This window comes from Trichechus manatus, unplaced genomic scaffold, assembly GCF_000243295.1.
Source record: "Trichechus manatus latirostris isolate Lorelei unplaced genomic scaffold, TriManLat1.0 scaffold00078, whole genome shotgun sequence".
Classification (NCBI taxonomy): Eukaryota; Metazoa; Chordata; class Mammalia; order Sirenia; family Trichechidae; genus Trichechus; species Trichechus manatus.
The window spans coordinates 11,706,679-11,732,354 of record NW_004444014.1 but is presented as its reverse complement, the minus strand read 5'-3'; the positions used below and the strand labels follow the sequence as shown (position 1 = coordinate 11,732,354).

At 43.0% G+C, this 25,676-nt stretch overlaps 1 protein-coding gene across 3 annotated transcripts in view; it reads left to right on the top strand.

Annotated features, from left to right (window-relative positions):
• The window catches only part of FHOD3 (formin homology 2 domain containing 3), a 537,856-nt gene that overhangs the window by 369,061 nt on the left and 143,119 nt on the right, over nt 1-25,676 (top strand). For 2 of the 3 annotated variants that reach the window (XM_004380906.3, XM_004380905.3), the window contains exon 10: nt 4,484-4,728. In XM_004380906.3, coding sequence (XP_004380963.1) covers nt 4,484-4,728 — 245 coding nt within the window. Of the gene's footprint in view, nt 1-4,483; nt 4,729-20,299; nt 20,396-23,664; nt 24,049-24,440; nt 24,516-25,676 lie in introns of all 3 variants that reach the window. The other variant, XM_012556799.2, reaches the window with a different exon arrangement.

Here is a 25,676-nt window from a genome sequence, read left to right as displayed (position 1 = left end):
TGTCTGATTCCCTGTGAGCTACTTAACATCACATAGATTATTTCTTTCTAGCCTCAGGGCCCAGCACCTGCCCAGAGTAGAAGTACAGTAAGTGCTTGAATGAAGGTTTCCAAATACCACACGTTTTATGATGGAGTTTGCCAGATACTGAGTTGAAGGCAGCACTTGATTTAATCATAAAGCACCTACCTTAAGGGGCAAATGCCCTGGATAATAACTCAAGATGACAGCTGAATGCTTTAGATACCAGACAGAGTCAGGGTTTTTATTTCTTTTTTTAATTTGCTGCCATAAGACAGCCAACTTCAGTACATACAGGGGTAGCAAGAAGGCCTTCAAGCACAGCCAGTGTTCCTGACAAAAGAGTTTGAATGTTCTCAAACAATTGCAGAGAACTTGGTTGGGTTTCTAGAACTTTTCCTAATAGTGGAGGATGTCTGGTACCATGTGTTCCAGTCTTTCTGGGGATAGGCCCAATTCCATGTAATTTTATTCCATTTAAGAAAGATGATTTGGTCTATGTTTAAGTAAATTCATTTGAGTTTTATAGCCTCATATGACTTTTCAAATACATAAATTCATAAATCAAAATATAAATCTTTTTCAGATCATATGGTCTAACTTTTGGTTCTGAAAATGTAGTCCCTGGAAATGGAAAAGGCATCTTAAGGCTGAAGACTATGTGGGGAGAGGTAACTGTTCTTTTTAGAAGTAATTAGCTAATAGGTCCAGCCTCTTAAGATCCTTCCTTGTCAGAGGTGATAAAAACCTTGTATTAAGAGTTGTTCTTCCCAGGTGTTTTCCAGCTTTTAGTGTTTTTAACTCTAAGCTGCAGTACTCCCTAGAATCAGAAGAATTTGGAAATGCCGTGGTAGCCCTGTCTATGCAAGTGATGTTTCTATTCCTGTCATCGGCAGATACTGGTGATTCTAGAATTCTTATTATAAATGCCAACCCACGAGTGAACACTATCCCTAAATTTCATATTACATTGTCGCTGAGTGCCAAGCCCCAGGCTGCCACTGGATTTGTCGGGATTCTTTGCCCATCCTCCCCCACGCCTGCCCTCCCACCATGTACTCTTTTTTTCCCCCACAAGGAGATAGTTGTTTTCTAAAGGATCTGAGCTTTGGACAACCCCAACTGGATTCCATTTTATGGCATTGCCTTGATAATTTTCTAGATCTTTCTTTTCATTTAAGCTTTCTGACTGTCCCCGTTTTCTTTGGCAAAAGGCAGTTAATGTGGATTTCACTACACCTAGCATGTCTCTCTGAAAGGAACTGTGAACAGAATTTTATTCACTCCTTAGATCTCTGAGGTTAGGAAAGGAATTAGAAATATACAAACTCTACTTTAGACTCTAATCTTATCATTCCAAATGTGTTTAATAAGAAGCAGTATCAATACTTCAGGTCAGAATAAGTTCAAATGGTCTAGAATTTTTATATCTAAAAATGAGGGAAAATCAAATACAGTCATGTTCGGACAGTGTCCAACCGCATATATGTCTGTGGTCCCATAAGGTTATAATAAAGTTCAGAAATCCTGATCGAGAACGGGATGTAGTGGATGTAACTGGATATATAGCGAAAACAGCAGCTTCCTGCATGCAACACATGTATCTCATGTCTCTTGTATACAAAGTGATTGCACTGCCAGGCATATAATGGTACAGTACGTACATAACCTATAACACATATGTCTTGATAGTCATAATAAATGCCTGTGTTACTGGCTTATGTACGTACTGTACTGTACTTTCTATTGTTATTTTAATGTGAACTTTCTCTACTTACAAATAAAATGTTGACCGTGTAACAGTGTATGCTTTGACTTGTAGGCAGCAGCATCCAATATCCTGTATTGCAGGTCTCTTGAGTGTTGTGGCATTCTCTCTCTGTTTAATTTTCTTTCGAAAATATTACTGTGAAGTGCATCATGGCTCCCAAACATAGCAAAACCAGTGGTAGTGATAACAGCAGCAAGAGGCAAAGAAGTATCGATTTGGAAGTGAAACAACAGGTATTCCGTTTAGCTTTGCTAAGTATATAATAGGTGTTTGTACAACGTCCAAATCACATAACATCTTGTTTCACAGAATGTATCATGGATGTTAAGTGACACGTCTGTAATTGGCTAGAAATAGTAAAAAATGTGGTCCTTGATTAGGTGTATGACAATCTTCAAACTTTCTCCGGAGGATGCTGTTTAAAGTGTTAAAGTTGAGATGATAAATGTGATTGACCAAATGCATAATTCCTTTTTTAGTTTTTGCGGTTGTCACTGGATAGGCATTCCCCAGGAAATAACTTTCCAATGAAATTTTATAAAGATAGAGCTTTAGTGGAACTCTTATCAATTTTTACTTCAATTCTCCCAAAATTATGTCTCTGACTAGGAAATTCTGGGGTAATAAAATAGTCAAAAGAGTATTCAGTTGTGTTCATGTATTTGAGAGTTCGTATAAAATATATATGGCATATAGAAAGAAGAGTTCACTAAATTGATTGTATCTGAATGCTGGAGGAAACTGGGAGTAGAGCAGATAAAGGGCGGATGCACTCCTGTTGGACTGTGAGTCTCAAATGCTAATAGGACCCTGTGAACCAGGATGGGAGTGGCCAATTTGGCCTTGCCTTGGCCAAGCTCACCTTGCTAAATGAACACAGGTGCCAAAACTTTGGACATAGACCACAATTGATTTTGCAATAGCTAGATCTTCTGTAGACAGGTTATGGTTATATATCTGGGCCTTTATATGACTTTTCCATGCTCTCATGTCAAGACTGCGTTGTGAAATGTGACTGAGAGCACCCACAAGACGAGAGAACTTGTACCTTTGGGGATTTGGGACTGTGACTCCCTGGTTGCCAAGTCAGAGGGACTGCTGGACTTGGTTGGGCCTGGTTAACCTGGGCAGCAGGGTGGACTGTCTAGTCAGTTCCATGTGATGGGGGGATTTATGGGCATCCTAGGCCACTTCATCTGAGGACATGGGTGGGGGAAGTACAGTCGTATATCCTGAGCACCAGCCATGGGATAAAGCCCTATCCTAGATGCTTTACACAGGTTATCTTATGCCATCCTTACCATGAACCTGCAAATATAGTACTGTTATCCTCACTGGGTGAGCTGGAGAGAGGGTAAGTAATTTGCTACAGGTCTCACCTGGTTTGATGGTGGCGCAGCCAGCATTCACACAAGGATCTTTCAATGCCAAATCATGTGGTCTTTTTACCATCCAGTTTTAGAGAAGGTGGGTATAAAAATATTAACGAAGCCACAAATACAGATGAGTGTAGCCCACAGCTGGGAAGAGTGAGCTTAGATTAGGAGCAGAGCTGGCTGCCAGAAATGAGCTGAAGGAGAATTGGATGAAAGGACAGACAGTTGGTTTTAATGTGGGGCAAGAAGGCTGCAGGGTAGGATCCAGGACAGAGTGAGATGAAGAGATGGGTGAGCTGGGCCTCTGGAGGGGGCAGCAACTAGGAGCAGGATTAAAATATCCTTGAGCGAAGGCAGCGGTACCAATGAAGGATGGTACCAGTGGCTCAGGTTTTCACGTGAAAGCAGACGTGGCAAAATGTAAGTCAATTATTATTCTGTACAATTATCCAGCATTTCCAAGAGGAAATTAAAAAAAAAAAAAATCTATCTTCTAGGGGTCAAGCTTATATCTGTTATATGTTTGTGACTTGCATGGACAGGCTGTCTGGTGTAACTGCAGGCTTCACCTGCAACCCTGAGATCAGGCTGCTGATGGTAGCCTGATAGCCACAGCAGCTGTCAGCCAAGATTCTGAAATCAAGCAACCCGTGCTGCTGTACTTTCTCTCCTTCCAGTGCCATCAGATTTCTTCCAACTCATGGTGACCCCACGTGCATCAGTAAAACTGTGCTCCGTAGGGTTTACAATGGCTGATTTTTTGGAAGTAGATCACCAGGACTTTCTTCCAAGGTGCTTCTGGGTAGACACAAACCTCCAGCCTTTTGGTTAGTAGCCAAGGGTGTTAATGTTTGTACCACCTAGGGACTCCAAGAAGTTTTCTGGGTGAGGCCAGTTCCCACTCACCTGGATCTGTGGCTCCCACCTCTGACCAGAATCCTTGCTGTGCTCTTCTGTGCCCTCTCTTTGAGAAAGCAGGCTCAGGAATGACCAGGAACTGGCCACCACTGCGCTTCAGGTAGGACTCAGCCTCTTGGACCAGAGAAGAGCAAAGGGTAGGCAAGGAGAGGTTCAGGCCTGGGAGATGGAAATGCTGGGGTCCAGGTTAAAGGCCCTGTCTAATTACACAGTGGTCCTCAGACCTACTCATGAGACTGGCTGTCCTTTTTGTGTCCACTTGATTGGAAGAACGCAGAGTGGCCAGCATCGCTCAGGCTGCAGACTGTGCTTTGGGACACAGGTAGTAGAACCTTGCAGTGATGCCGAGGCCCACAGGTTGGGAGAAGACAAGGTTAAACCCTCTCTGCTTTTTCAGGTGGCACTCAGGCACGAGGATGGCGATGAGACGGCCGAGCTGCCCCACAGTGGGCGCCGGGACCGGAGGAGGGCCAGCCTGTGTTCCAGCGGCAGTGACAGCAGCGGGCACCAGGGCCTGGACCGCAGGAGGAGCCGCAGGCACTCGATACAGAGCATTAAGAGTACCCCGTCGGCTCCCACCAGCCCCTGCTCCCAGTCGGCTCCCGGCTTCAAGCCCAGTCAAGTGCGAGATCCCAGTGAAAAGTAAGCATCATCCTAGCAGTGGAGAGGGGCACAGGACACAGAAGAGGGAGGGAGGCCACACCCCACAGGTGCCCACCATTGTCCCCTCCCCACTGGCCCCATAGGGCCCTCAGTTTTGCTCCCTGCCCCTTGTCTACCATTAAACCACAATCCAGAAAATCCCACACCTTCCCAGGGCAAGGTGGCCCAGGTGGCATGCACAGATTTGATCTCACCACCTTCATGAACTCTTTTTCAGCCACTCGTGTTTTTGTGTTATTTAATATCTCAATTAATAGATGTTCAGGAAAATGTTTGCTTTAGCAAATGGTGAAGAATCCAAAACTAAATCTTAGGCCTAGAAACAAATGGTATGCCATGGTATTAGTGTGAGATGTGATACTTGTGGCAATTCATAGTTGGGTTGGTTTTAGTTAAATAGAATAAACCTGCATGAATTAAAAAAAAAACTGTGTTTCAGTAGATGCTAATGATTTCATTTATTCAGTTAGTTATTTAGCAAAAATTTTTATTGAGTGTCTGTTATAGGCCAGGACTATCCAAGACTATCCAAGGACTATCCTATATATAAATGGAAAAGGTATAATCTCTGTCCTTATTATGAATCTCACATCTGGTGGGCTGAGAGAAGATAAGGATAAGAAAGGTAGTAGATAGGAAGAAATAGAAAGATTGATAATCCCATGAGAAATTATATATATATTCAAAATGTAGAGTTTGACAAAACTATGGGAAAGCTGAAGTGGTTCCATAAAAGGGAGGTGCAGCAAATGGGTGCCTTGCTGCTCTGGGTCTGGGATCAGGTTATAGCTCCCCAAATGGATGCTGTCCCTTCACTGGGATAAGGGGGCTCTGTGGACCAGTCCTTACCAACCAGGTCCACAGGGGCCTGACTGATACACTGGGGTGCCCGAGCACGACTTACTGCTGCTGGCAGAGTGGAAGCAGCGCTTACGTCACTTGGAGGGAGCGATTTCCCCATCGTGTGGATCCTACTGGCAGCCAAATTTAGGTCAAGAGGCTAATTGGTGAAGAAGAAAATAACTCAGAATAAGCTGGACAAACTTAGAAAGAGAGCCATCAAGATATGTCCCTTCCTCTGCATCCCTAGTGGGACACCCCACCATCACTACCACCAATAGCTGCTCCGAGAGGTACTCATGGAACCACTTGAGCCTTAACCAGCCCATGCCTTTAGGTGCCTCTTATCCCAGACGAGAGAAGAGTATTGGTCTTAGAGTTGTTGAAACCGTTCTTTACCACGTAGCCCAGGGACCCTCCATCTATAGGTTTTTCTGTTTCTGAGCGTTTTTGTACAATAAATTCTGTTTTAGTGAAAAGAAGACCTAAACTTCTAAACACATGGAGGAACGAGAAGTTTTACCATGAAAATTGCGCTTTGAGATCTAGGATCTCAAAAACTCAGGCTCAACATAGGGCACCTGGAGCACCTGGAAGCCCTCCTTTAGTATTGTTCCCAGCCAATGGCTTGAGAAATTAGTATGGAGATGTTAATGTGTGCAAAGGGCTGAAGAAAATGTACGCAATGGACTGAAAAATCTATATTGAAAACCACCAAAGATGCTGACGGGTAGGAGCTAAGCGGGCCTTGCAGAGTATTCTCTCACTCTGTCCCCTTGTCTCGTGTTTGTTCCTGGTTTATTTGCTCCTGGTCTATTTCTTGCTCTTACACTTTTCAAAGGTCCCCTATGTTGTGAGTTCAGTGCCAGTGCTTTGTGACTTTCCAGGTTGACAAGACTAACAGCAGTGGAGCGTACCATCCCGGGCACAGTTCACAGTCCCGAGGTGCTGGGCTTGGTGGATTCTGGAACTGGAGGCCCTTCTGCTCTGAATGCTGCTGTATTTTTTATTTTCAAATAGGGCTAATTTTTTCATTTTATCTAAATTATTACTTTAACATAAATTTAGTAGCATTTGTTTGAGAACAATATGCTTTCCAGCTTACAAAGACAGATAGCAACTTAGAGATTGATGATCATGAGGTGGCATCAGCCAGGAAGCCTGTTGGAAGGATTTTGCCCTGTGGCCCCAAAGTGACAGCATAATTTTGGCAGAGGTGGGAGTGAGATAGAAGGAAAGGGTGATGAGAAGCAAAATGGGAAATGATCCCTGCGTGCATAGCTTAGTCACCTGCTCAACATCTGTGCCTCGAAACAGTACCTTAGAATCAAGTAGCTCATTGCGTTACATTCCCTGTAGACCTGAAACACACAGAAGCATGCCTGCCCTAGATTGCGCTTACGCTATGTGAATATCCTGGCTGTACTCTCTGCTAATTTGTAGCATACGCCACATATGAGGAATTTTAGGCTGGATTTTATAACTCTGTGACCCAATTAATGCCAACACTTTTGAAAGGAAGCTAGAAATACGTTAGAAGTTAGAAAGAGATTCATATTGTTCTAAAATATATACAGCACTCTAAACTCAGTCCTTTTCATCATTTGAATTAATTCTCAAAACAATCCTCTATAGGGTCTGGGTAAGGCAAGAGACATCATTCTTATTTTACAAGTGACAAACAGAGGGAAGATGCCTTGTGCCGTATTGTGGGAGTAGGGGGCTGATCAGTAGTTTAAATCACGTCTTTGGTCCTTGACTCTCAATGTCCAAAGATAAAAAACTACACCCCAACCACCCATTCCTAAACATTTTCATTGAGCAAGATGAGATGGAGTTTGATTTACATGCCTTGTAGTTGTATTTTTATTGAGGTAAATGTAAAACTTCAAAGAGAAGTTGAGAAGTCTTCCTACAGACTTAAGCCTGCTAGGCTGTGTGCTTTCATTCTGATAAAGACTAATGACAAGACACTGAGCTCAGATTGGGTTGCTTTTGTTTCTTAAGAAATAGACCTCCACACTGAGCATCTGCCAAATCAAGTACAAGTTTACTGGTCATCTGTCCCCTAAGAGCATCTTTATTTGACTGTGTGTGCCGTAATGAGTTTCATCTTTGTGCTGAAATTGTACAGATTTAATTGGAAGGAAGAAAATTCATGGTGCTTTCATTTGTTACTGAGAACATTGTGGTTGGCATCTAATTAGCAAGATAATCAGGTCTCTGGTTTAAATTGTAATAGTATGTAGTCTTAGAACTGAGAAGTTCTTCAGGGTTGTCTAGCCCAAAGCAGGAATCCTTTCTGTTACATTTCCAAGGGATGGGGTGCACTTCCAGGCTGAGTGCTCTCCTCCCCAAGGTGGCCCGTTCCATCCTTGAGCTGTTCAGCTTGTTAGCAAAGTCTTCTGACCTAAATTTACCTACCTAGTTTTTCCCTATTCATCCTAGTTCTTAATTACCTCTGTCAACACACAGCAGGTCTCCTTCCTGCTCCGTATGTCAGTCTTTGTATTTGAACATTGCATGGGACTTAACGCGCAAACTGTAAATTTCATCCTGTTGATCTCCACACAGCATTCCAACCTGTAGCAGTAATTTTGAACTTCATTCAGTCAATAATGTTAGCAGTTGTGCCTTCCAACTCTTAGTCATGTGTATATTTTAATATGCATGGAAGAGTGACCTGGCGGAGAGTGGATGATGACAACAGGTTGGGGAGCGGATGGTACAGACTGCAGGGACTGGCAGACTTTCTCTGTGAAGGGCCACATAGTAAATATTTCAGGCTTTGCAGTCCAGTCTCTGACAGGAATGAGGCACATATGGATGCCAAAGTTCTAGGTTAATGCATTGCCCTCACGTCTTGTCCACAGGAGTTCATTGTCAGGGATTCCAGAATTCATTCACTGATTACCTGCAGGGTCTAGAGCAAAATAGCAGAGTGGACCTACCTTTCTATTTCTAGGAAGTAGTTGGTAACAGACAATGGATTGGCAAGCAAAAAACAGATGAGCACAGTGGATGCGGTGCTGCATTATCAGCCTTAACCTACAAAATCTAGGTCTCAGGAGACCTGTTCAGCCCGGACTCCTGGAGGAAGGTTTGGCCACGTGTAGTAAAGGAGCCATGGTGGCACAGTGGTTAAGAGCTTGCCTGCTAACCAAAAGGTCAGAGGTTTGAATTCACCAGCTGCTCCTTGGAAACCCATTGGGGCAGTTCTACTCTGTCATATAGGGTCACTATGAGTTGGAATCGACTAATCGGCCACAGGTTTTTTTGTAGTAAAGGAGCCGAGATTGAGAGCATAGATGTGGTCTTCAGAGCCACAGACACAGCTTCCTCCCTAGGTTTGACCTCAGTCTTCTCACCTGACAACTCAGGATCATGATACCTCTTTAGTAAGGTGGTGGGAGGGTTAAGAGAGACAGCACAAATATGTGCTTAGCTCAGAGCTATATTATTACCGTCACTCCATGCCCTGGAGCTTTCTCGGGTATTGTTCTATTAAAGAAGGTAATTGTTAAGTAAACATGGACATGAACTATAGACAATATTTTGTGCACTGCCATAAACATGCTAGAGGATTTCACAACAACCGGATTAACAGCCACTGATACTGTAAACAGCAAGTAGCTACTTGGGAAGATTTATTTGATGGTAAATGATTCGTTATAAATGAGATTCACTGACAAAGGATGTGACCTCCTGATGCAGGTATGATTGGAATACAGCCAGAGATTCAGACTTACCATTTAATGTCCAAGAGGCTGTTCTTGGCTTCCTGAGTATTGAGGAATGGGCTGGCGGGGAGAGGATTTGGAAATGGGGGGAACCTACATTAAGTAAAGACAGAGGCAGTGAGGGAGGCATGAGCCTTCTGATTTCTGGGGCAAGATTTCTGGTTTCTCAAAGATTCACTTTGATCAGATTGCATATTTTTTGTAGCTTTTGACTTTGCTAAATTGAATTTGGGGATCTTTCTAGGTTGTGAAGAAATTGGCATAATTAAAATATATTTCTTATCAAATACACATTTTATATATAAATTTTATATACATACATATGAATACATATATACATGTGTGTGTATACATATATTGTGTGTGTGTGTGTATATATACACACCCACACACACACACACACACACCCACACACCCCTAAACTTTATTGGCAAATGCAGGCTGGAAGGAAATACACATTTATGTCTTTCTGTTGTGCAAATCAAGGAGTCCCTGGATGGTGCAAATAGTTACATGCTCGGCTACTAACCGAAAGGTTGGCAGTTTGAATCTACCCAGAAGTACCTCAGACGAAAGACTTAGGTGATCTACGTCTGAAGATTACAACCACTGAAAACCCTGTGGAGTGCAGGTCTACTGAACACATAGGGTCACCATGGGTCAGAATCGACTTGACGGCAACTGGTTTGGTTATTTATTTATTTATTTTTTGGTTGTGCAAATCAAGTTCCTCATGTGGTTGTGTGTAGTGAGGACCTCAAGGTTTTAAATTAAAGTCTGAGAGAAGGTTTAATAAACTGTTGGTTTCTGATGTCCTTCCAGCTCTGTCATTATCTCCTGGACAGGTGTTGGGGAGGGGGGGTGGAAAAGTGCCATTTAGATGGAGTTAGTTGAAATGGTGAAAATGCTGCTTTGAGAAGGCTTATGGACTGAGTAAATGCTTGAGGTGTATGCAACAGCATTTTATCATCCAGGATCTGCAAACCACTTGAAATGATGTGGGTGGAAGAGGAGACCATAGCATAGGCCCTGATGACATCCTAAGGTTGTGGTGTCTTGTGTTGATGTGGGTGAACTTAATGCTTAAAGCCAAGGTGAACTACTGATGCATTTTAAGTAAAGACATGAGATCCGGGTTCTGTTTCAGCAAGCACACTCTGGGAGCAGCATGGAGGATGGTTGGAGGAGAGCAGACTACAGTGAGGGACTGTGACACCAGTCCTGGGGGGAAGTGGAGAGGCCCTGGACGGAGGCAGCGGCAGAAGAATGGAGAGTAGGGGAAGCTGATGAGATGTAGGGAAGACACAGTTTGCAGAACAGTTTATATGGTGAGAAAGAGAAAGGGTGCCTGAGGTGATTCCCAGGCAGCTGGTAACCGAAGGTCATTAAGCTTTGGGAATTTTAATTTTGAGGTATCTATGGGTAGGTAGAAATTCCCGTAGTCAACTGGATAGGCACTCTGGAACTCGGATGTGGAGTTTCAAAGTCATCCATGGGTTAGATGCCATAACACAGGGAAGTTAAAACAGTGAGCAGAGAAGTGGATGGGTAAAGCCCTGGAAAAAACAAAAAAGCATGTCTGTGTATGTTTATATATATATATATACACACACATATATATATACATATATATATACATATATACATATATATACATATATATACACACATATATATATACATATATATATATTTTTTAACTCTATTTTCTGATTTGAAAAATTATATTTTCTGATCTTCATGTGATGTATCAGGTTCCTGGTTGAGAGTTTTGGGATGCAGTATAGCTAACCAATCTTCCTTTCAGAACGTGTGGTCCGAATTAACATGGAATGTAGTTGTGCCCCAAGTATGTCTCACAGTGCCCTACACCAAGGTCTCATAGATTCTCTGCCTAGTGGGTGTGAGGGTTTAGGGTTATGGGGATGGAGACAGGTAGGGGCAAGGGATGAGAGTTGGTGGACAACCTCTGCACACGGGTACAGTGAGAAGAGTCATTGGTGTTCAGGAAAGAATCTGAAAGAAGGAAGGATTAGACTTTTTTTCCCCAGCTACAGAAGAATCATCATAGGCAGAGGGAGCGTAGTGCCACAAAAGAATCATCATAGGCAGAGGCAGCATACTATAGTGGTTAGGAGCATGGACACTGGAGTTGGACTATCTTTTGATTCAAATCCTGGCTTACTAGCTGTGTGACCCTGAGCAAAATTCTTAACGTCTCTGTGCCTCAGTTCCTCATCTGTGAACGGGGTCATTAGAGTACCTACCACATACATCCTTGTGAGGATTAAAGGAGTGAACTTTGTAAAGTGCTTGGCATAAGGGCGCCCAGCACGGAGTTTGTTAAATAAATAGAATAAATGAGTGAATGCAGCTCTACCAGGGAAAGCCTGCTTTCCCTGGAGAGATCCTGGAAACAAAGAAGAGGGAAGCCTGCCCCTTGTCCTGGAGAGCACCCTGCAGAACTGAAAGAGGCTGGGGCACATTGGGACAGGTATCTACAGCCTAAATGCCTTCTTATCATCCTGATAGAGCATATTTCACGAAGACATAGTAACTCAGTGAGGAATGCATATTTCCCAGAGACACAGAAACTCAGTGAGGAATTCAAAGACAATTTTATCACACTTCATGAATACTCAATTACAGTATTCACATTGCCTCAGAGAAGTAATACCATTCCTGAGGTTTTTTTTTCCCTCAGCCATGTGGTTCTGGTTTTGTAAACATGAGATTAAAAACTGACCAGAGATGAGCCCGCACAAGGTGGTGGCCAGTCAGGGCCTGCGGCAGGCAGGCATTTATCTCCCAGGGGTCCTGGATGGGGGCGGAATAGAAGCTGCCATGGCTGCATGCTAATGGCAAGCCTGAGGTAAAACAAAAAGAGTCAGAAAGTCAGTACTGCAAAGCATGTTCCTTGAGAGGATGTTATTCTTTTTTAAAAAATATTTTTCACCTATAAGAAGTTTTATAAAACTGCCTTCCAAATAGGAGGGTAAGTAATTTTGATCATGAAATGGGGAAGATTTCATGAAGCAAAGATGAAGTACCTTTGATAATACTTGTGTTTGTTAAAATGTGGCCGGGATTTGGGTCCACATTCCATAATAGCTCGCATCTACAAGTAAATGAGCAAGCCGCCACTTTTCTAGAGGAGAAACCCCCAGTACTGAGAATGTATTTCAGAGTAGCCTTACATTAACAGACTTCTTAGTATTGACATTTCATGAACTTTGGTCTTAAAATTACTGACCTGAGTTTGATGAGGCAGGAATCCTAGCTCATGAGATTAGAGAAGCAAAACCACATTCATTCATTTACTTATTCATTCAACTCATGTTTTCTTATATGCTTGATTCTGGGGATACAACGGTGAACATGACCCTTATGAAGCTTTGCAACCTAGCTATTGAGAAAGACAATGTACAAATAAATATTATAGCAGTAAATATTTGTAGCTTTGGGAGAGGGCTTATGAAGGCGGCAAACGGCTGCATGACAGGGAATAACAGGGATATAAATATATGCCCTTGAAGAGAACTTGCAGAAATGCACAAAGACACGTGCAGGAATAGGAATAATCATTACTTCACTTGTAATAGCAAAGAATTGGGATATGGCTTAGATAAATCGAACACTGCGTACCTGTATGATAGAATGCAGCCAGCAGTTATAAAAAAAAAAAAAAGAACTATACCAGAAGTACCAAAATACCTGCCATATCAATTTCTGTATATAAAAAGATTGTAAAATAGTATATGTTTGTATATTTTTTTGAATTCTGGAAATTTATTCACCAGACTTATAACAGTGGTTATCTCAAGTCAAAGAGGACTTAACTTTATCAGTAATATTATACTTTTTCAAAGGGAGTATGGATTCCTGTAATTACATACTGATTTTAAAAAATTCTTTAATAAAGAGAATAGTGGGATGGGGTGGTCTGAGAAGCTTTCTCTGGCATTTAGGCTGAATTCTGAAGGATGAGAAGAGTGGGCTTTGTGAGAGTAGGGGAAGAGTACCCCAGGCTGCGGAAATGCCATGTTCAATGGCAAAGGGAGGAACAGGCTTGGTGTACCCGAGTCACTAACTGGAGTCTCAAGAGGCAAGACTATGAAGTGTGGAGGGGCAGAGAGGCAGCACAGAGATAAGATAGGCTGCACAGTCAGCAGGGGCAGGTCCGGTAAGGGCCTTGTAAACCACTGCACAGAATCTGGTAGTTATTTGGTGTGCAAGGGTCGGTTGTGCACATTTGAAAAGATGCCTGGCTGCCTGGTGGGAGCTGAGTGAGAGCAGAAGCTGGTGGCTGTTGCTATAGAACTACTGAGAACATTGGTAGCTTGGACTAGGCAGTTGTTCTCAACCCTGTGGCGCATCTAAAATTATTCATGCTTGGGGCCCCACCCCTGAATAGTCAAATAGAATTTTTCAAAGATTGGACCTGTGTATTCACGTTTTTAAAAAATATATCTCAAAGGTGAGAATCCCTGGTTGCCAGTGGCCATGGAAAGACAGGGCAAGTTTGAGACACTCATTGAGAAAGAGTCAGTAGCTCTTGCTGCTCATCTCGCAGGATCATCCTCCTGGACCAACCTGAGCCTGTTTGGAACCGACTGGGAACTGTGTGACTGTGCCAGACAACGTGTGGACCTGAGATAGACATCTGGTTCCACTGGCAATGGTCTTTGTCGATAACCCTGGCCCTTTGCTGTTCTTTTTCTTTTCCTGTTACCACCTTTTAATATAATTTGTTCCTCATTGCATCTCTACCAGCAGATGGTCAATGAAGTAGAAAGCAAATTCTACCCAAACAAGTCCATGTGGCTACTGCTGGTAATTTGGAGGCATGACTCGAGGGGGTAGAAAATAGAACATGAGGTTGTTGAGAAGAACCCTGACTGAAATGTAAGATTTGAGGTTTATCTCTAGATGTCAATTATCTGTATTTTCTCACCATATTAAGAGTTGGTTGTGGTGTATTGAAGTCCAAAGTGTATGAAAAGGCAATTGGAAGTTCCAGAATCAAACTGAGTCATGAGTTAGATATTACTGCACACTAAAATTCTGAAACATGCTTGGCCTCCTTATGGTGGTTACGTTTGATAATCTGCTTCTTAAATACACACATATAGTATCTCTTTCATTCCAACTAGAGGTTTTTCACTCTTTAGTATCCTCCTCTTCCCATTTGTGAAAAACATGGACACTAGAATGTGTGTGAATAAGAAGTTCCATTATTTGAAACATTTAAAAGCAAGTTTGACCAGAAAAAAACATATTAGACTAGTAATTGTACAATTCTGGAAGCGGGAGAACTTGTCCAATGTCCACACAATTTTGTTTCTTCAGCTATAATAGACCACCATAGCTAGAAGTTCCCATTCTACTCCCATTTTATTAGTGAGAAAAGAGAGCCCCCGGGAGGTTCCTGAATTGACTCAGGTCTCAGGACCAAAGCAAGGCAGACTCAGGGCAGGGTTGTTTTCACCTCCCAACACCATTTTCCTGAAACCTAAGCCTGGGACAGCTCTTGGTTCTTAGGAGAACCATTCTTAACTGTTCTTAACAGTTGTTAGGAGAATTGCAATCTACCTTCACCCCAGTCACTCTTCTGCTCTCTCAGATGCCTGAGGGACATTGCTTACACTAAAGTTTTTCAAAAATGTAAAATCAAAGTGCACACACAAAAAAAGTAGTGAGATACTTCTTCCTCTGTAATTATCTCTGGATTGATTTGCGTTTACACTTGAAGAAATCTGTAGCCCAACTACTAATTGTGGTTTTTTTTTCCTATTGATGTTTGTATTCTGCAAACTTGAGTTCCATTATGTCAAACTACTCCATGTTTTCAGCAGAAATAAAATGCTAGATTCATTGGTAGTTTATTCTAAAACAACAGCAAAATAATGGCGTATGCATTAGGTTTTGGCCAGAAGTCTAGCTTTTGGGGCATATTCGGTATCCATGGGCTGTACTTTATACTCCTGCTTAACTTTGCGTGCTGGAGGGATAATAAATACTTTCCTGTCTAAATTTGGGTTCTCACCATGGAAACATCAGAGCAACAGCTGGGCTCTGTTAGATGTCTTTTCTTTCTCTTGGCTGGTAAAAATTTTTTGAGAGAACTTTATTATTATTTGGTGGATAACAGAACTATTTTTAAATGAAATCACTGCTTCAGTTCATCAGGAATTTGTCTTAACTGATTAAGATCATTAATTGGAAAATTTCAAATCTATCTTGGGCCCCAGGTAACCTAGAAACAACCTAAAGTTGACAGAAAGTGTGAGTCACTGTGAAGCTAAGTTCAAACTACAACTTAAGTGTTCACTAACGCCAAGCGATTACCCATGCAGATGAAGCCTATGGGGCATGTTATTTGCCCTAAATTTAACAAAATATTTCTATGAAGTACTTTTTCATCTAATTATGTTCTAATTCAAATCCATTTTATAGAGCTAAATGGTACATTAATATGTCTGTGTTTTATTTAAGCCTTATGACAGAGCTTTCTAATGAGTTGCCACAAATGGGTCATGACTCTGCCAAGACGCTGATCCCCTCGGCACTCGTGGCCACTAGGCAGGTCTGAGGTGACTGGCCCCTGAACTGGTTTCCTGGAAGCCACAAGCAGCCTTGTCTTTTTACCCTAGCATCCTGTGCAAAAGATAGTATTTTGTTTGTGGCCTGTGTGAGAAGAGGCCTGGGAAGCAGCCTCAGGAGAACTATTGCTTAGAAGGAACGGAGCAGTGATGATGGAGTGGTGAAACCAGTTTAGACTCTGCTTCGGTTGCATGGGTAGCCCAGCATGGTAGAAAGGACACTGGCCTGGAAATTAGGAGACTGGAGTTCTTACAGGCAAGTTGTATGTGACCTTGCCCTCTCTGGATCTCGTCTTCCTTATCTGTAACATGGAGAGATTATATGGGTCATCTCTAAATTCTCGTTCAATCTTATTCTTTGACCATCCTTAACAAGTGCCTCAGTGCTTGGCCCTGTGTGAGGCTGACAGTGCCAAAGAAATGAAACAGGTAGTAAGTACTTACTGGATGTCCTTGCAGGCTGGGGCTGTGGACTAGATCTTTTGGAGAATCGGAGCAGGGGGAGTAACTCCAGGCAGGAAGACTAGCTCCTGCATAGACCCCACAGCCGAAAAGCCCTTGCTGCTGGGTAGAAAAGTGATAGATCAATAGATGAATTAAGACTAGGGCAGAAAAGATTCATTTAGGGAGAGGGGGAGATGGAGTTGGAGAGATAATAAGGGGTTAGAATATTAGCCTAGGCAAAACTTGAAAATTTGATCCTAAGCTGAGTAGACATGTTTGAGCAGGGGAATGTTATGTGCAAAACCCCATCTCATCTCCTGGTTAATTCCCCCTTAGCCTCCAGAGTTTTGATCCAGTGACACTAGGAATGCCTTCTACATTTTTGAGACCACATCACCTCCCACTTCTGTTTTTAATACTTCCTGGTACAGTCAGTTGTTTAATGTCTTTCTCCCCCACCGTCCTATAAACTCCAAGGGGGTGAGAATATCTTATTAACCACAGCACCCCGGTATATTGTACATAGTAGGTGCTCAATAAATATTTATTGAATAAAAGGAGATTGGGCACTTGCCCCATGGTTCAAATTACTTTGCTTTTTTAAGTATTTTGTTTTGTGACTTATTTTAAAAATCCTAACTGTACAGAACTGGATTAATCCTAATCCTTGGCTCATGACCCATCACCATTATTGGCCCATGTGTAGCCCTCTCTTAGTTAATTTTTATATAACATCTGCTTATTTGTATAAAGAATACCATGAGACCATGGCCTAGCTAAAAAAACTAGAGTATTACCCCAACCTACATTTATCTGTGTGCTCCATCTCTGGGTCTCTCCTCAGAGGTGACCAACACTCGTAAATGTGTGTTTATCATTACCTAGTGGGATTTTTCAAGCCCTGGTGGCACAGTGGTTAAGCATTCTACTGCTAACCTAAAGGTTGGTGGTTCAAGCCACCAGTGGCTTCATGGGAGAAGGACCTGGCTATCTGTTCCCGTAAAGATTACAGCCAAGAAAACCATATAGGACAGTTCTGCTCTGTCACATGGGGTCACTATGAGTTGGAATCGACTTGATGACACCCAACAACAACAGTAAGTGGGGTTTTTGTTGTTTTGTTGTTTGTTTTTTAGTATATTCAAACCTGTGTGTATAACTAAACAGTATACTGTATGATTTAGTGTGTGTGTTTTTTTTTTAACTTTATAAAAAGGGTATCATATTGTACGTGCCTTCTTGGACTTGCTTTCTTCACTCTACGTTATGCTTCTAATGTTCATCCATATTGTCATGTGAAACTAGTTTGTCCATTTTCACTGCCTTGAATATACCATAATCTGTTTATCGTTTTTCCTGTTGGTGGGCATTTGGGTTGTTTCCAGTTTTTGGCAATTACAAACAATGCTGCCAAGAACACTCTTGTATTCATATTCTGGTACTCGTGTAGTTCAGTATCCTTAGGGAGGGTTTCTAAGCTTCAACACGATTGACATTTTGGACGAAAAAATTCTTTTTTGTGGGGAGTGTCCTGCACATTGTAGGATGTTTAGCAGCATCCTTGGCCTCTACCCATTAGATGACAGTAGCAGTCTCTCCCTCCCAGTTGTGACAACTATAAAAAATGTCTCCATACATTGCCAAATGCCCTCTAGGGGGCAGAACCACCCTGGTTAAGAACAACTGCCCTGGGGTATATACCTAGGAGTGGAATTGCTGGATGATTATATGAATATTTAACTTAACAAGATAGAGCCAATTATTTTGCCAAAATCGTTATACCAGTATACACTCCTACCAACAATATTTAAGAGCCAGTTGATCTATGTCTGCTTTAGCATTTATATCAGATTTCTTAATTTTTGCCAAGAAGTAAAAAAAAAAAAGGCATCTGTGGTCTTGAATTATAATTCCCTGATATCTAGTGAGGTCAAATGATTCTTCATATAAGTTTTTTGGCCATATTCATGTAGTTTCCCCATTTTTATTGATTTTTTAAAAAAAATATATATTATTATATAGTCTTGATGTGAGTTTGTCCATTCACTGTCTTGCAAATGCCTTCTCCCAGTTTGTTGACTTCTCCTCATCCTGATTGCTTTGGTCCTAGAACATGCTTTAACTTTGTTTTAAATGTCTTTTTTGTGCTTTTGAAGCTGCTCAGCAATATTCAGTTTCCCTTTTGTTTGTTTTATGAAGTCTAAGAAACGTGACATCGGCCTGAAACCCAAACTTGGGAAAATTAAATTGGCTTTGATGGAAACTTTGCCCTGCAAAATTGGTTAGGCTGCAGGCCTCGAGTTGCTTTCCCAGTGTGAAAAAGGGTGGCCTGAAATCTGGGACTGTTTGTGGTGAAAAGGAAAATACCTGATGGGTTCAGACCAGGCCTGTGCCCTGGAAGAACTGTTGATCAATTAAAAACAAGCAAACCAAAGCAAGTCAGGCCCCTAGATGTACTTGAAAGCCAAAGGCCAAACACCCAGAATTCCTTAGCACAAATATAAACAAAATTAAGTTATACTTTAAGAGAAAATCCAGCTTGGTAAAAAGCAAAGTTGTCTGAATTAAACCTTCAATTTTAAATACTATCAGCATAAAAAATCACTCTGTTTTACTGCTTTCATCATAGGCTGAAACTGCATAAAATCAAGCATAGGACTGCATAAAATCAAGCATAGATAGTCGTGTGCTGTACAAGAGGATGTTTCCTTCTCCACCTCTTTGCATTGTAGGGCAAGGCCAGGGCTCTGACCACAGAGTCTCCTGCAACTGGTCCTCCCAACTACTGGTTCTAAGTGAGTTGCTGTCCTGCCTGCCCTTGATCCTGCCCTGCCACTCATGATAGCAAAGTTCCAACACATACAAGCCATGTGACGATTCATTGTGGGATCTGAGGTTGCTCAGCCCAAAGAGGAGATACCTCAGGATGTGGGTCAAGATAGTTTTCTTCAAACATCTGTGGGACAGCTACATGGAGGAGAGAGACATAAAAAAGACAGAGCTTGGATAGGTGGACGTTATCAAAGGGAAAGGGTTGCTGTCTGTCAGTGGTGGGGTGTGCTTTGCAGACTACTGGGCCCTCTTCCTTAGGGAATCAAACAGAGTTCTGAGTGTCTGTGTGGGGATGTTGGAGAGAGGTTTTTCCTCAGAGGGCCGTAAAGACAGTGATGATGAAAATGATTTTAATAGCTAATAGTTAAAATATACTGATATGCTTACTATGTGTCGAGCCTTTTCTAAGTGCTTTCACGTATTGTATCCAGCAACTTTTCTAAATTCATGTATTAATTGTAAGACTTTGGATGGGCCTCACTCACAGATAGCCTTCCTCCACTGGAAGCCACAGGCAGCTCAAGGCTTAGGCTGTCCTTACACCTAGTCACTTCTTAGGGTGCCGGGAGAAATCCGGAAGTGGCACAGATTGGCTCAACCTGAACCATGTACCCACCCTTGAAACAGAGGTGGTCAACCCCCCGAGCCACACTTATGAGATTGAAGGAGTGGCGGGCAAAAACCCTGTGTCCACCATGGAGATTAGTCATTGTCAGATTGGCCTGACCTCAATGGTTTTTCACTAAAAGGGATTCAGTAAAGATGTGAGGACTCTGTAGTTGCTGCAGGAGCTGGTCATCACCAACAACATTCACTGCATGATTCCATATGGAGACCAGAAGCTTGTGCAGTACTTGGTGTCCAGCCATCTTTACAAAGAAATTTGGCTCGTGCTGGGTTATTGCATCTCCACTCCACATTGTAAAGTTCCCCATCTGAGAACTGTCTTCTCACTCCTAACAGACTCAGTATGCTTTGTTCATTTCAGCCAGCTGTATTTATTTTTCTTCATCTTCCTGTTTGTCTGTAATGCTCATCTCGCTTTTCTGTCTTGTCTCTATGTTCGTTTCTCTTTGCCTGGCCTCATCTCAGGATTGAGGAGGATGGGGAGGAAGAGGAGCAGCCAGTTACGGAGCCCAATTCAGAGGAAGAGAGAGAGGACCCTGCTCCCTGTCAGGGCAAGGACAGGTACTGAGGGCCAGGCCCTCCCAGGCTCACACTAAAGTTCCTTCTTAATCAATAGTTAGCAGCCACCTTGTGGTAACCTCCTCCCTTCCTCACTAGCTCTCCTAGCACAGAGCCATAGAGCGACTAGTTTTGTAGAAATAACTGAGCATGCTTTCATTACAGAACTGCAGCTATACGCAAGTACTACCTTCCTAGACCATGCTTTATGGAAAAATCAACCCAACTGGGTTTTCCCCTGACTGTTCCCCCTCTCACTGAGTGCTTTAGCTCAGTCAGATTCACAATGACTAAAAGGGTGTTCATCTCTGCCCAGAAAATGTTAATCCTTTCAGCGCTGTAATACAACTAATTCCATGTGTCCCTTTATCTTCTATCAATTTTGCCAATCCAGTATCAGCTAAAATGTGTAGGTAATTGCTGTATTCATGATTCAAGTTCATTTTTTATCCAAATGCACAGGAATATTTTTCACTCCATGCAGCATAGAAAAATTTCAGTGTTTATTTTCATGCCCAGAACAACTAACCTAGCTCTCCAGTCCTTTGGGGAGTTCATTGTCCTCCTCTTACCTTACCAAGGTGCATTCTTTCTATCTCGGGTAATGTTAACGGACACAGGCACCTTGCAGCTTTTCAATTTCATTGGTATCTTCCCAAAATGAAGTCTGTATAAGATATAAAAATTGATCGTGAGTAATTTTAATTTTTAATATACAAAAATAATCCTAAAATTGAATTGTTTCTTTCACTTAATTGACTACTACTGCAAGTCGACACTTGCTGTTAGTTTATCCCTCCAAACAAACAATATCAAAAAGATCTCGGATCAATTAGAGTCAGATCTTTTTCTCTTGCAAACCTCAAAGTTAACATGATTCCGTGTTGATGATGCCTCATCTGCCATGCCATCAGTGCACATAGCAGTTCTCAAATAGGTTCACTGGACAGTAACCAAAACAAAAAAACCAAATCCACTGCCATCGAGTTGATTCTGACTCATAGCAACCCTATAGGACAGAGTAGAGCTGCCCCATATAGTTTCCAGAGAGCGCCTGGTGGATTCAAACTGCCGACCTTTTGGTTAGCAACCTTAACACTTAACCACTATGCCACTGGACAGTGAGACTCCCACAATTCTCAGGGGTGGTAGAATAGTGTCTAAACTGACAAACTAAAGATTGTCTACTCCTTTCGGAAATTTCTGGTAAGCCAGCAAGGTGGGTGTGGAGAGAGAAAAGGAATGAGCTGGTGATAGAGAATTAACTACACATGTCAGAACGAGAGGGACAGAAAGATCAGCATTAAATAGAGCACCCCCCCCCGCCAGCCCATACTGAGCTGCCCCACTTGGGGGTGGTGATTCATTAGTTAGGGGTACTCTAGGAGTGAAGGGGGCCTGGTTGACAGTGTCTAAAATTGTTGTTGTTAGGTGCTGTCGAGTCGGTTCTGACTCATAGCAATCCCATGAACAGCAGAATGAAACACTGCCCAGTCCTGCGCCATCCTCACAATCGTTGTTATGCTTGAGCCCATTGTTGCAGCCACTGTGTCAGTCCATCTCCTTGAGGGTCTTCCTCTTTTTTGCTGACCCTGTACTTTACCAAGCATGATGTCCTTCTCCAGGGGCTGATCTCTCCTGACAACATGTCCGAAGTATGTAAGACATAGTCTTGCCCTCGTTGCTTCTAAGGAACATTCTGGTTGTATTTCTTCCAAGACAGACCTGTTCATTCTTTTGGTCTAAAATTAGCCAGTTATGCAGACCCTCCATCGATACACCAGAACCACTCCATATGTGTTGGAAGGTACATGCCATGCCCCGCCCACATGAATCCTTAAGCCCTCAGACACCCACAGGGAACCGTACCTACAGACCAGATGGAAGAACCTGCCTGGAAAAGGAAACCTTCAAAGGCATACCTGTTTAAGTTATGCTGTCTTTGCGTAGGATTGTTATGTACACGGGTAGATGGCTGTTTACCTTCCTCTCAGAAATGTCTTTTCCGGACTCTCTGACTGCACTGTTGCTCCAGGGCACCCTTGGTCAGAGACTGTGGTTGGGCAACTCAGTTTTAGGCAGTAAAGGTAGGCATACTAAACACCAGGGCTTAACCCTGACAGCACTAAGACATTCCTTAACCTTGATCAGTAGATGGTCTTTGTTCTCTGGGGTAGTCCTTCAAGTGACAGGAAAGATCCCCTCTTAATTCTGCTTGTGTTTTGTGTGTGTGCCCACCTACGTACCAAGCGCTGGGCCGGGCTCTCTGCAGTGTGGTTTCATTCGGTCCTCTCACCCACCCAGGGAAACAGGTTTGACCTTGTCCTTACATACAGTGCAAGCTCCGAATATAAGGTAGGAAAGAAAACAGCTCCCACCTATGCCCAAATGAGCGTGGCTGAGAGTAATTTCTACTTATCAAGCAAAGTTCTCTGAGAGAGGGACTGTTGTTTTGAAAAATGCAGAGTTTAACATAAATTTCAGGCTATAAAGGTGTGTGTCAACGTATCTGAGTGGTCTCAATCCAGTCCCCTGAAGATGGAAAGGTTTTCTGACTGTAACTGTGACAGAATTAAGCCCGCCTGCAGGAGTCTGGATGTGTAGGGCTTCATGGTAGAGGTAGACTCTGGGGAAAGTATGAATTGGGCAAAATTTGTCTTCTTCATCCTAGCCTCTCCTTTTCTGCTCTTTGTATTCCTTGCTGGTATTTCTTCTCCTTTCTCTTTATCCATACCTGCCTTCATGAAAGGATCTGAAAACAGTTATAAATGTATATAAAAGTATATAAACCTAAAGTACAGGGCTTTGTGGAATACCTCTTCCTCAAGGTTTGGCTTTTTAGCAGGAGGCCAGATCTTTCTGACGGAGAAAAAGAAATGAAGCTCAGTTTTTGGAGATTTGGGCACTAGCACAACCAGTGGAGAGAAACTTGTGGGAACGGGGTGTGCAGAAGAGTCTTTGGGACCCATTAAATTCGCTCACAAAGGCCAACATACGCCCAGAGGCCAGACCCGGTCTGGGGAGATGCTTCTTGGCACTCTGCAAATCTTACCTCCCAGATGAGCAAACCCAGGGCACCAGGATCTGCAGACCAGAATTTCTGGCAGTGGGCTGCAGTTTAAGAAACACAGCCGGACTCTGAAGTGGCCATAATAGTTGTGGGATTTTATGTGTCTTTTTCTCTTTCCTGACCTTTGCACCCTCTCTCCCAATCTCTTCTTCCCTTTTCTTCCCTTCCTTTCCTCTCCCCACGGTGGACCTCTTCCTTGCAGCGAGCCCAGCCCTGCCTCAGAGCAGAACCCCACTGCAAAGGATGCTGCTCCCAACAGGCCAGCCCTCCCAGCTGCCCCAAGCACAACCCCCCAGGAAAAGCAGCTTCCGGCCAGCACTGCAGCAGGGAGCCCCTTGGGCAGTGGGTCCTCAGGGCCCGAGTCCACGGTCTGGACCACCCAGCCTGCCCTGCTGCAGCTCCAGACCCCGGCCTCAGCCTCTCGGCCCACTTCCACCTCTACCGCAGCTGGCCTCCTGAAGACATCGCCAACCATAGAAAAGCTGCCCTACGTGCCCCACAGCCCCTTCCACCTCTTCTCCTATGACTTTGAGGATTCTCCTTTATCCACCAAAGAAAAAGAAGCAGAGTCCCAGAAGGAAAACAGGTAGATCTGGCCTGTGTGGAGGCACTGTTTGAGGTTAACCAGGAAGACTACCACAGAGTGTTTACTGCATCCTTTGGCATGTTCTCTTCCACGTTTATGTGGATTTCAGAGCAGAGCGCAGTTGTGGCATAAACAAATTTCCTGACTATTGACTAAGTAAGATATGAAGAAAATTGCCATCTATTTGAGTTAAGGAGCTCTTGTAATAATACAATTACAAATAATGGATTTTTTTAAAGTAAGATTTTTAAAAATATATATAATCTGTCAAAATCTGTACATCTTATACCCATCCCTCTGGCCTAGGGTCTTTTTTGACCTACAGAATACAGCAGAGTGCTTTGCCATCTTTCCATGCAACATTTTGAGCTGAGTTTTCCTTCCTTTAACAGCTCCTCAGATTCCGTCCATTTGAGCACATATTCTGCCTCTGAGTCTTACAACTTCCGGTCTTTCTCTTCTAATAGGTGGGTGTCTTTTCTTTATTTTCTTTCCCTTTTCTATAGCTTTCTGTTTTATATTCTAGTATATGCATTTTCCTTTTCAAAGATTGCTCATTGTCTTCCACAGAATGACAAACAGTTGCAGTTTAAATCACTTTGTGGGCGTTAATATAATTTTGTTTACCTATGAACACTAGGAGCCCTGGAGGTGTAGTGGTTAAGAGCGTGGCTGCTAATCAAAAGGTTGGCGGTTCAAATCTACCAGCCATTCCTTGGAAACCCTAGGAGGCAGTTCTCCGCTGTCCTGTAGGGTCGGTATGAGTCAGAATTGAGTTGACGGCACCTAACAACAGCATGAAAACTTAGTAATTCTTTAACGTAAAAACCGATTCATTCCTTGCTCACTACATCCCAAGATACAGCGATAGAGGGAAGCGTGCAAATCACAACTCTCCAGGGAATTTTTGCAGGCCCTGGTCTGTGTGCTGTCTGCCTGACCTTCACCCTGCATGGATGAGGAACTTTTCTCCAGAGTGGGGACAGGGCAGAAAGGGTTTGCATATTTTTAACACTCAATTGTACAAAATGGATAGTTGGTAATTCTGATGGCCATCCCCATCTTAGAGTAATAATAGCTAAGGTTCATTTATCGAGCATTTATGGTGAGCCAAATTCTGTACTTTCATGAATTGAACACTTGTAAGTATCACTTAATCCTTCAAATGTAGATTCTATTCCAAAAACCTATGGTTGTCAAATCCATTCCAACTCATGGCGACCCTACAGGGCAGAGGAGAACTGCCCCACATGGTTTCCTAGGCTGTAATCTTTATGGGAGCAGATCGACAGGTTTTTTTCTCCCACAGGGCGGCTGGCAGGTTCAAGCTGCTGACCTTTTGGTTGGCATCCGAGTGCTTAACCATTGCGCCACCACAGATGGAGAAACTGAGGTACAGAGAGGACAAGTAACTTGGGCAGAGCCATTCAGCTAGTAAGTGGGGGAGTGGTTGCAAGCCAGGCTGCCTGCTCCGGAGGCTGGTTCTAACCGGTACGTGGTACTGCCGCCTCTCTTTTAGGCAGTCTGTTTGTCACCCTGCCTCCTCACTGGGCTCGTCCACAGATACGTTCTAACGCAAGGCCTGCACCAGGCCGCCCCTGCTGGGTGTCTCCAGACAGTTCATCACT